Here is a 12,815-nt window from a genome sequence, read left to right on the forward strand (position 1 = left end):
TAAGAAGCGTCCTTTAAATACATTCAAATTAAATATGTTCTCATATGAAAGTAAATCTAATCAAATTTTACAATAACTAATAATCATGTTATAAATTTTGATTTTTTACGAATGTGAATTTTCCGATCATTGGAACCGTAATTTAAAATTTTAAGAAACATTCTCATAATAAATATGCATATTTCGATAAATAACCTCTACCTTCTGAAATATTATAGTAATTCTTTCATAAACTAATTGCGTTTTTCTGTAATTTATTGTTGCATTAAAAATTAAGTACTATATACGGATGTTACATATATACATACATGTGTGTAAGTAAGTACATGTGTATGCATATTGCAGACTCAAATAAGATTAAAGAAAATAGAAAATGGCGTGATACCGCGAGGACAGCTGTTATTTATCGGAGAAAGAAAACAGAAGTAATTTGGCTTAATTCAAGTGATTTTGTGAAATTTTACATATATACGAATTTCTTCATAAAGAGATTTGAAAGCGAATAATATCTAGTGAAGCATAAAAGTTAAAAATATAGTAACCACTCAAATTAAATAATAAAAATTTATAAAATGATGGCAGTGATAATGTTGGTGGAAGTGATTATGTGAACATTGAAGGAGACTAGTTACAGGAATTTATATATATTAGGAATATTGGCTTGATTCGTTTTATTATGTGTAATTGACGATCATTAATAATAATGGCCTGCAATTAAATTTTTCTAAGAGAATTCCTCCATAGAGAAGAAAATTTAGAGAAAAGAAATAAAGCGAAAAATACGAAGAAAGAAATAAGTTAAAGTTGTGGTCAAAAGTTCGTGTAATTTTTATTTCTCGAATGTCTAAAAATAAGAATAAAATATTTAAAGAAGCAAGACAATTCCATAAGTGATAATTTTACTTCGATGTATCCACATATATGTTGGACATTTTGTATATAAAATTTTTAAAGACTCGGAGGACTTACTTCCATGCATTTTCTCAACGATTATTTAATTACATTTTCGAAGTATTGGATATTTCTCTACAATTAAAAGATGACCAAATATCATCCAATATCACAACAAGTCTTCAGTGATAATCATCGTTTTTACCACTGTTCTTACGAGGTTAGGACTAATCGACACAATCATATTTGCTTTATTTTTATTCATATTTTTTTACGCTAGATATTCAGATACGTATATGTGTAATTTAATTTCATATTGATCTAAGCAGAATTCAATCTAATTCACACATTTCATACGATTTTATCTTCGTTGATTTAATAAGCAATTAATAGTAAATTAATATTAATAATTTTAGCATAAATACTATAATAATGAAATATATGAAAAAAAAAAATATTATATTATTTTAACTTTGCTTAATTTACTGTAATTTGTGAAAATTTTTATACATTTGTACTGACATTTTGTTGAATAGGAATCACCATGAATGCCAGAACTCAGTTATTTGAATTAAGTATGGAGGGTAGACAAGTGGATGAAGCGGTAGCAAGTATATTTCATAGTGTTCTTTTCCATCGAAGTCTTGGTAAATTTAAGTACAAGCAAGAAGGTAGTTACTCAGTAGGCACTGTTGGATACCAAGATGTTGACTGCGACTTCATTGATTTTACTTATGTCTGTTGTTCGTCGGTACACCTGGATCAAACTTTGAAACGTGAAATATCAGGTTTTTCTGAAGCTTTGCGTTCTACTGATAGTCCAGGTTCTGGCCAAATATCCCTGGAATTCTTTCAGAAGAAGAAAAGTCGTTGGCCTTTTCAAGCAGAATGTATACCATGGGAAGTATGGACAGTACGTTTAGAGCTTATCAAATTAGCAACAGAACACGAACGACAGATATGTAGAGAAAAAGTTGGAGATTTATTAACAGATAAGATTCTTTACATAACAGAAGTAATGAATCGACATGACTATTTACCCAAAATGCCAAATCGAGGTGAACTGGATTTAATCTTTGACACATCGTACCCTGATGTACAACCTTATCTGTTCAAATTATCATTTAGCACCTCTAGCCCATCAAGTACAACAATGGGTAATACAATGAAAAAATTGATCAAAGAGACATTATCTATTTAGTTGTTTATTAGTTTTCATGAGAATTTTTTTAGTGCGATGTATATATAATCCAAATTCATTCTTGGATAAATTAACATTATTTCCTTCATTAACAAAGGAATTCTGTTTGTCATATGAAATCGTTTGCATTCAAATTTACTCAAATCATACCCTATTCATACTCTTTTAGTTTCTTTTACTTGTAGTTTATAAACATTTGTCACATTACATGTTTTTATATGTATTGACTTGCATAGAGGATTGAAACCTAGAAGGATAAATAGAGTTAATTGTATGCAATATTTGAAATAAAGTGGGATAAAGAGATCAATCCCATACATCAAAATGCCATTTCTGACCAATGTCTACGCAAATTCTGTGCCGACAATATTTGTCAGAAAGAAAACGGAAAAAAGAATATATATATATATATATATTACAATTGTATAAACTTAAAATATTTGTAAAATTTCTATAGTACAAAGGAACCAATTGTGTATAGCAGTTACTTTTTTGCGTATACATATATTATTCCATGAATATCGTCCATTGCATAAGTCTTCTAGGTAATCAGTTATAGATTAAATATGAAATATTTACTTTTCATCATTTTAAATTCGAATTTGTTCAGATGTGGATATTGTTAATAGGCGAATAACGACATCTTATTAATAGAGAAAACATTTTTGCTTTATTTTTCTCTGAAAATACATGACGATTGTAAGGAAATAAAACAGTGTATGTGTTTATTTAGCAAAATTTAAAGGTAATAAATTTGTTCTAATATATAAAGCTGTTATTTCTCTCTCTCTCTCTCTCTCTCTCTCTCTCTCTCTCTCTTTCTCTTTCTCTCTCACTCTTTTTTTCTATGTTTGAAAAATCTGGTGCACATATTTAATGTTTAATATATGACTGAAACCTAGACTTACTATTGTGAATAAGCATATAGTACAAGTGCTTGTCTCTACATTTGTTATTCACATATTAATGTAAATGTGAAAATATGTAGTACGTATATGTGATTGAAAAATAGACTTTAAGTAAATTTTTATAGTTTGCTCTTGTTAAAACATCCTTGTTAAAAGAACAATTGATAACGATCGTATTGATTAAGTAAAAGATACAAACAGCGAAATAGTAGTAATAATATAATTCGTTGTATATATTACAGATAAGACGAAAGATTCTAAAAAGTTTTAGTAAATATACTTACTTGAATGTTAATGAATCTTTTGTCCTAAAATTAATATTGTTGCTTGAGTGGAAAATTATTTGTGAAATAAAAAACGTATCAAGCTGACATAGATCACTCCTATAAGTAAAAGCCATGTAATGATCTTGATTAAATTTTTTAAAGTTCATTCTTTTGTATGAATCTTTTATATAAAAAAAAAAACAGATGAAAAGTTTTAACGTGTGTAATTTCAACGTGAAATCATTTAAAAAATGAAATAATTTCGTCAAATATTAGATTTATCGTAAATATACCTACATTTTTCGATAATGTATAATAGTAACATGATACTACTTTCGCTATATTAAATTAAGCTTCTGCAAGAGTGTGGAAGTATTTAAGGAAGAGTATTAAAGAGGAAAGGAATAGGGGAGTAAAGAATATCTAGGCCTAGAAGAAATATGTTGAATTTATTACGACAGTAAAGTTCCGAATAAAGTGATTCTTTGATATTTTTTAATATTACTAATTTTGTATATGTTAGAAAACGTTCGAAAATCATGATACAAATACTGATTTTCAAATTACATTTTGGCTATAGTCTCTCTCAGCTATTACTGAACTGAAAGCCGACACGTTGTTACAGATACCAGATATGAACATTGCAAGTTATAGGTAGAAAGACGGTAGGAAGAGAATACAGATGGTAACGCGGACGCCTGCGCGAGAAAACGGCGGCTTGTCTAGTTAGGTTTTGCCAACAATTTTCCATTTTCAGTTATCGGTGGAAAAGGCTAGCCGTCACTTCGAAAGCGTTTCATCGTTGAAAATTATAACACGTTGTTAAATGTTGTGGTGCTCGCTTTACATTATCTAGAAACAAACCGTAATATAAGAAATACTGAAACGTCTTTCATCTTTATAATAAAAAGAGAAGAAAAAAGCAAAATTATAAGTACTTGTCAAAGAAAGGTATAATCGACATTTATAACAATTGTGTGTAAAGTGATTTCGAAAGATTACTATCTACACGTCTTTTATTTGACTTTTTATTCGGTGATGGTGAATACCTGCCATTGCCAACGTAAAGTATTTTTAATTTACATATTTTGGTTAGTTTATGTAATAAGTACGTGGTACTATACTATACTACGGTTGTAATTGTGAAGCATCAATTACGATTGATTTTCTAAATAATTCTCCACGATCAGCCTGAAAAATTAATTTTTAATTTAATTAGTATTTAATAATTTAATTTAATTTTAAGTTACTTTATAATTAATCTTGTGTTCCCTCGTGTCTAACTATTTGCTTTGTTTCCATTTTATATACGTATATCTTTGCGTAATAACGAAAAAGACATGTACATGTACATAAAGATTAACGGTCGAAATTATCAACAGGTGGTTGGAGAAAGTAATAAATTTTGACTTTGATTTCAACCAATATACATTTATTAATAGGAAAGTATTTTTTAAACAATTCTTCCAATACTGCTTCTAATTAAAATACTTTGAACAGATTGCGATAATTAAGAGCAGGTGATTTAACACGTATAACACGAAGTATTACTCAAAGTTTGACTCATTGTCAGAGAAAGATTGTGTGCGTGATAGCAAATTAAATGTATCTATGCATATGTAAATAAGTAACTATGTAAACAATAAGAATGGCAATGAGTTGAAAAACTTTTCAATTCCTTTTTCTCTAATCGAATAATTAGAACATATTTTTTATTTCCACTGAACGTTTTGAGTGTAAAAAATTTTACATAACTGGCATCGATCGAAGGACGATTCGTGATCACGCAATATCGTTCTATTTTTGGGGAATGTTTTAAACTCGGTAACCTCGAGAAACACCAGATTTTACCACCTTTGAGATCGGTTATACGATTTGACTAAAGTGAATGGAATAAAGCGAAGAACTTTTTCAAATGAGGAACAATCCAGATGTATCGACATTATATATATTAGTTTCAGTAATACGTGTCATTGTGTCGACGATATTTTCATTGGGTCAGTAACGCATATGAATATCTACGAACAATCAAAGTAAAACAAATTCGATCATCTTTGACAAATCGATTAATTATTTCTCATTGGCTGTTAATAATTGGCTTAGTTCGCAATCATTCAAATATAATTATTTAATTATAATCAAGACGATATTACTGTAAATTGTAAACGATGGAATAGTCGGCATATGTTTTCAGTTGCGGCTCCATCTTATTCTGCCTTATTCTAATCGTACCGAAAAAGCTCTCAAGGAAAAAGATTCGGAACGAAGAGAAACAGAAGAAGAAAAGAAGAAAATTTTGGAAAAAAAAGAAGACAGAAATCAGGTTGGAATAAAAAAAAAAGACAAAGAACAAGATAGGGAAAGTGGAACAATAACTGTTCGGTCCCCGGAGACAGATCGATTGAGAAATGAATGATTCGCCGATTTTATCAAACGGGACCGCCGTAGAAGGATGGTCGACTACTAACCGTCCGACTATAAAAAACGATGTAACCTCGAATAGTTTAGTGCAATTAGTCTTTTACATATTTTATGCAAATATTTTTGCGTTTGGTGTGTTTGGTAATGTGCTCGTATGTTTCGTCGTGGCACGAAATCGACAAATGCAGACAGTTACGAATCTGTTTATCACGAATCTAGCATTGAGCGATGTGCTACTTTGTGCTCTGGCGGTTCCGTTTACTCCTTTATACACATTTCTCGGGAGATGGATATTTGGCAGAACTCTGTGCCACTTGGTACCGTACGCTCAAGGTGTCAGCGTATACATCAGCACATTCACTTTGACGAGTATCGCGATCGATAGATTCATGGTGATCATATATCCTTTCCATCCTCGTATGAAGATCGAAGTTTGTTTAGCCGTGATAGTCGGTATTTGGATAATCGCATTGTTGTTCACTTTACCTTACGGGCTTTACATGCATCTCGAGGAGCCGTACACATATTGCGAGGAACACTGGCCGAACGAACGATTTCGAAAAATCTTTAGTTCCATCACTTCGATACTACAATTTGTCTTACCCTTCTTCATCATCGCTTTTTGTTATATTTGCGTTTCGATCAAGTTGAACGATCGAGCTAGAACGAAACCTGGTGCAAAGACTAGTCAAAGAGAAGAGATTGACAGAGAGAGAAAGAAACGAACGAATCGGATGTTGATCGCCATGGTCGCCGTATTCGGCATATCTTGGCTACCGCTCAATATCATCAACGTTATCGACGATTTTTATTCACTTGCCAATGATTGGACTTATTACAGAATCTGCTTTTTCATGACGCATTGCCTCGCTATGAGTAGCACCTGCTACAACCCTTTCCTTTACGCTTGGCTCAACGATAACTTTCGCAAAGAATTTAAGCAAGTACGAACTTACTTTTTATACTTTTATTTCTTGTTATATGTGTGTCTACTTACTCGTAGAAAGTTTTCTTCGTTTCTCAATTTTCTTGCTCTCGGTTCTTACCATGTTTTCTCTTCTTTCAATTCTTATTTTTTAATCAACTCAATACATAGTTGATTACAATTATGTAAATACTTGTAAGTAGGTAATTGTAATGTACGGATCTCATATCGTATTTCATCTCCGAGTAAATTCTCTTTTCGTTTTGCGTGCTTATACGTGTCTCTGTGTCGTGCGTATATCCATACTATCCATCTGTAAATGGACTCGTACAAACGACACTAAATTATTCGTTGAAAGATCTCTTTCCTCCTCAAATTCCACTTACCGTGGTTATAAGAGAAAAGCTTTTAAAGAAAAGTTCTCTCATTTACATTGCAATGCGATTTATAACTTTGATCGAACGAACGTTCCTTACTTTCTAACATAAGCCGACAACGTTCTCTCGAGCTCATCATCGTGCTAAACCATTTCAAGTTGTTGTTAAATATATTCCATTATTAAACACAAATGAAAGATGCACGAATTCAAGCTGCAAATTCATACGTACATTATCAAAATTCGATGAACAAGTAAAGAAATAAACGCACTGTGTCTAATATAATTAACGTTGTAGATTCTTATCGATTTCAAACTAAATGCAAAATAGAAGAACCTATAATAAGATAATTATGTACGAAGCAGCCGTGCGTTCCTTATCTTAGCCTATGGCTTCAAACTTTCAATACTATTGTACTATCGATATATTTTTAATACCGTCAAAATTTCACGATAAAACCCATCTGAATTCTTTTGAAGGTGCTTCCATGTTTTCCGAAAGCAATCAACGGTTACACTCCAAGAAACACCGAAGAATTTCAAAATAATAAAGAATGTAGCGGAAATAACACTATCCAGGAATCTTTATTACTGAATGAAACACATATAAGAACTACAAATCCCGAAGCTCGCGAACTGATCGTCCACGAAACAACCACCAACAATATGTCGAGAGACTTGGAAGAAATATAAACTTTTTGATTCGATCAAATTCGAACGCGTGTCAACCATCGTAAGTAAGTATGCATTCACATTGTTTCCCTGTGACGAAGAGAATAATATAACATTTACTGAATTTATCGTATAGATGTCTTTCTTCGCTAAAAACAGATATTTATAAATTGATCGCATTACCCATTAATTGCATTAGACCTCTATCTCTATGTATACATATGTACAGGCAGATAGGCAAAGGGAAACCGAGATCCGGTATAATACAACGTTCTATTCATCTAATTCGTACGTCTAATTTATTTAAGAGGTAAATGGATACGTGCAATAAAGTCGGGAACAAAGATTGATCTTCGTTTATCGTCTTTATTTATAGTTAACAGGATCGTTGAAATCCTTGCTGTTTTCTCAAGATTTACATTGGTAGAAGTTAAATCGTCACATACACGATTGGCTAATGACGTAGTCGCTCTGAACATGTATATTTATTGCTTTTCCATCGTCTTCGGCCTTTTCTTTCTGTGATAAATTGACCGTGCTTAGGATAAATTGATCGAAATGAAGAAAAATTATCGCCATCGAGCAATCGTTGAATAATGTGGAAAAGTCTAAAGCAGAAGTTGAGCATCTTTTACATTCTGCTAACGCATGATTGAAAACGAGAGAAACGAGAGAGAATCGACTTTTAAGCTGGCACGTTCCCTCGTTTCAGTTTTTCGCACCGATCAGCGTACCGATTTCCATACATTTCTTTACTATTTTACGTATCCGATAAATATACTTATCTTCAGGCCTACCTTAAGAACATATTTACCTATTGTTCTAATTCTATTTATTTAAAGATCGAATTGAAACGACACTTTCTCTAATAAAAGCTATTTTTCTTCTCTAACAACTTCAGCTACAGAACACTTACAAAATTGACTTCACTGAACGATAGTTTATATTTTTATTCTTTTCATATGCTCTTTAGCGTTTCCTTTTTTCAAAATTGTAAAAAAGATTACCTTATCGATAATTTGCAATATAACTTTTATACCTTGATTGGTTGGGGAAGATTATAAAATGTTATTACAAGCAATTTATTGGACTATAAACGAATAGAAGTAGAAATAGAAGCGAAAGTAACGGTAGAGATTCTACGAATACGAAATGTTGTACGAATGCTAACATAATTGATCGTTATATTATGGGAGAAACAAATCGAAGATACTGTTATAGTTAAAACATATACGCTCGTCCATTGGATTTATATACACTGCGGTACATAAGTACATACATTTTCAATAGATTGCCGTGTTATTTCCTGTCGTATTGGTTCGGGATTCAGGACAGAGGACAGCCATTCTTCTATCGTTATCGTGCACTTTTCTACAAGCGCTCCAGTGTTTCCGTGTCATATCCTATCCTGAAATTTATATATGCATATATATTTTTTCATCGATAACAATTTTTTCCTCAACTTTTCTCTTTTGCATTGTCGTAACTATATACAGCCGCTGTATTCTTCTTCTCTCCTTTTGATGTTTTTCTTCTTTTTTATTACTATTTTATTATTTATAGATATATTTGGTGTATCCTTCTTTGCTGTTTACTGTCAGCAATGTAAAGAGAAAAAACAATATAAAGTATCAACGTTGCAATAACAGAAAGAGGAAGGAAGCAGGCGAAAGGAATGAAGATTGTTCTCTTATATGTATATATGAAATGTTTCTCTATTTCACAGACATCTCTGTGTTACAGAAACAGCTGCATTTTCTCTGGAGGCTGAAATCTACTTGTATCATTCTTCAGTCAAGTACTACGTTTTGCATTACTTGTATAATTGAAACAAGCAACAATGGTGGCGGTATATTTACAGAAAAAAGAGACACGCGATTCTGCACAATCATATTACGATAGAATTAAGAATTGATTCGTCAATCTAAGTTTGTTATAAACCATGATACGTCAAGTACAAAGAAAATTACGAAGGGAAAAATAAAAAAAAGAACTTGCTCAACTTCATCGTCAATTTCTTTGTTATGTTTATCCACACTTTACTATTTTTCTGTATCTTAACACTTTGCGATTGGTATATCTTTCTCTTGGCACTATTAACTAATCGATACTCGAGCAAATTTGAGCTAATAAATATTTAACATGCCGTTCAACTTTAAAAACAAATTTTAAATACCGCTATCCGATTGCAAAGGGTTCAATGTTAATTTCTCAATATTTTTGTACAAACCAATAGGCATTTTATAGAAAAATTCATCGTTAAATATCACATTGATCGTTAACAAACCATGATTATGAATGAGACACAAATGCGTAATTAAATGATATAGTAGTCATAGTATAATACTATGTGTTTGTAGTACGTATAGTACGTGTGTATGTATATTATTACATCTATTTGATTCAGATTAGGTATCCTTGGACGCTTGTCATTAAACGTGGTTTGAAATTTTATTCGAAAACTTGCTCGATCGAATATCCTAGAGATAAGAGAGTACGTTGCAGGGGTATGTTTACTGATAAAAGCTGATAACGACATCGTTTCGATCGACTATTCTCGAGAACGTGTTCTCCCCTTTCGTCCATCTCCAATTTCAATTCCGCAATAACACCTCATTATCCTACACAATGATTGCGGTAATCCGAGCACGCCTTGTGAAAAACGATGCTTGTCAAGATACATCGCGTATATCTATACTTCTACATCTTTATCCATCTACATGTATATGCGAGTAATTTTCAATTGTATTGTCATATGAATATGATAAAAATTCTATTTTTATTTCCCATGAATTATCGTCTACTTTACATTCTCAGATCCTTAATGAAAAGGAAATGATTTATTCATACGTAAAAATGTTCATCGTGATTATACAGACGTAGACTGTGGCGTCTTATGCACTTATAGGAAACTTGAAATTGCGAATTGTGTTCGAAATGCATATGTTATGAAAAAATAAATTAAATATCCAAACTATAGCGCTTCCTATAATACTTGGTAGGTAAACGATGATTTCCTATAAAAATTCTACTTTTCTAATTATATACTTAAAAATATGAATTTTCATCAAAATCCGCAGTCTAATCGTAATTATTTATTTATTATATATATTTCAATGAAATTTATATCGTAAAGTATTTCAAAGAAAAAAAATCACGTTACAAAATAAATTATACAATAATTGTGTATAGAGTATCTTGCAGTTATAGTAGAATGTGCCAGCTTCAGAATAAGATCATCTTTTTCTAATAGCTATAGCTTTCTGTAGCTAGCTTTTGTAGTATTGTATTTTCCTGCTAATATACTATACATATAAGTAAGATTTGTAATCAGGTTCGCAAGATCATATCTATTAGAATTCATGTAATGTCTTTAAGAAATGAGTCAGATAAAGACAATGTCAATCTACTTCATCAATACCATATTCCTTCAAATGTTTAATCTCATTAGTATTGATAATACCCTTTATGAAAAAGCATAAAAATTGCTTAAAAATTTAATTATGTATTAGAAATAAATTTCATTTTTTGTATTGATTACAGAAAAGTCACTTTAGGATCGAAAATAATACTCAGGATATCATAAGCAGCCAACAGTAACCAGCAACAACGATCTTTTTACAAATGATTATATAATACAATAAAAAACGAGATTATTTATTATAAAATAATTATACAGAATGTATTTAGAAACAGTTTCAATAAATCAGAATAATTTAATGACATTTTATAATTTTATAAAATATTGGGCGAAATCTCGAAAATTTTGATTCCAAAAAATTCCTGAAATACGATGTCAAGTTCTAAAAATTATCGAAATTGTAACGCAACACTATCATGTTTCCCTGATACAAAATCGCAAAATCGGCCAAAAATTTCGGTTTCGAGAACTTCTTGACATATTCTAAGAGAACATATTCTAAGAATCGCCGAAATTATGCCATCTCTTATGCTGTCACATTCTCCTGATGCAAAATCGCTATTTTAGCCGATAAATTTCTCGTTTCAACGACAATTTTTTGCTCTCGGAAAGAATTTGGGAATTCACTGAATTGTGGATATTGAAAGAATTTTAAATGGTCAAACGTTTTATTCATTTGCAAAATAAGCTGATTTTATTCAATTTAATTTGCAAGTTTACGATGATTGTACAATTTTACAATTTCATAATTTTCTGTATAATAATTTGTGTAATTGTGTAACTGTACAATAATTTGATCGCGTTGTTCGACCGATGGAATTAAAACAACTCTTCTCATGCGAAAATGATGACGAAAAACTTAAGTGGTCGTGGTACGGCACGGCGTTTTGTCGCTTATTTTCGAATCGCCACAGAGCGTGCCTGCTTTCGGTTAATTTCGTACGGTGTCGCCAATATTCGGCAGCAAATGATTCTGATTGGTTGGGCTGTCTGCCTATGTCTCATTATAAAAAATTTGAAAAGATTCATTTAAACGGTTCCTTTTTCTACATATATTAACTTTAATTAAAATGTATTGTTACAGGTAGCTTTTAAGTACTCGTTACTCCATGACAGACTGTTAGTGTGGCTAGAGCTAGTAGGCATAGTTAACACTTATCTATGGTTAAAAGTAAAAACAAGATGGTGTGGTCATCAATGAAGAAGAGAATAGGCATAGCATGAAATACTTTTTCGTGTCCAACAATTTAGGCATTACATAACTATAAATTCGTAAATTATTATTTAAGTGCAAAGAAAGAATTCTAAGCATCTATAGCGTATTGCATTTATACAGATTAAATTAACGGTTGATCAAAACAGTAATTTTGAACAGTAGCTATTATATTCTTAACTTCCTAACATTCTGACATAAATAGACGACCACTACGTGTTATAATTATGTATTATATCGCAAATAATATAAGGTAATCGGCTGCAACCGCGATTATATTTTTATATAATTAGAAAACTTATTAAGCTGTTAATGAAAATATGATTGATTCCTAAATTCTGGATTGGCTTTTTTTTGATAATATGTAGTGAAGCATCGTGTAAGTATTCATATACTTCATTTGTGATTATAGGACATCCCGTTCTATAATTTATTTGTAATTTTGTACAAGACTTTAGTCTTAATTCAAACCACTCTTATACTGAATTGGTAATGTCGCATGTGACACAAAAGTGGTAAGG

At 31.2% G+C, this 12,815-nt stretch overlaps 2 protein-coding genes across 7 annotated transcripts; both read left to right on the top strand.

The window, feature by feature from the left end:
• Nucleotides 1-206: 206 nt before the first annotated feature.
• On the top strand, nt 207-3,122 carry LOC126919961 (autophagy-related protein 101). The gene is made up of 2 exons (XM_050729750.1): nt 207-1,111; nt 1,428-3,122. Exon 2 carries the CDS (start codon nt 1,436-1,438, stop codon nt 2,090-2,092), a length of 657 nt encoding a protein of 218 aa, XP_050585707.1. The 5' UTR covers nt 207-1,111; nt 1,428-1,435; the 3' UTR covers nt 2,093-3,122.
• A 137-nt stretch (nt 3,123-3,259) lies between these two features.
• LOC126919947 (prolactin-releasing peptide receptor-like) lies at nt 3,260-11,385 on the top strand. 6 transcript variants are annotated; one of them, XM_050729720.1, is made up of 4 exons: nt 3,260-5,263; nt 5,461-6,631; nt 7,469-7,725; nt 11,204-11,385. In XM_050729720.1, exons 2-3 carry the CDS (start codon nt 5,675-5,677, stop codon nt 7,679-7,681), a joined length of 1,170 nt encoding a protein of 389 aa, XP_050585677.1. In that variant the 5' UTR covers nt 3,260-5,263; nt 5,461-5,674; the 3' UTR covers nt 7,682-7,725; nt 11,204-11,385. The 6 variants fall into 6 exon arrangements, with proteins under 6 accessions (XP_050585677.1, XP_050585675.1, XP_050585673.1 ...); XM_050729718.1 differs by lacking the exon at nt 11,204-11,385 and adding an exon at nt 9,224-10,639; XM_050729716.1 differs by lacking the exon at nt 11,204-11,385 and adding an exon at nt 9,404-10,639.
• Nucleotides 11,386-12,815: the final 1,430 nt, after the last annotated feature.

The sequence above is a fragment of the Bombus affinis genome, chromosome 9 (genome assembly GCF_024516045.1).
Source record: "Bombus affinis isolate iyBomAffi1 chromosome 9, iyBomAffi1.2, whole genome shotgun sequence".
In the NCBI taxonomy this organism is placed as follows: Eukaryota; Metazoa; Arthropoda; class Insecta; order Hymenoptera; family Apidae; genus Bombus; species Bombus affinis.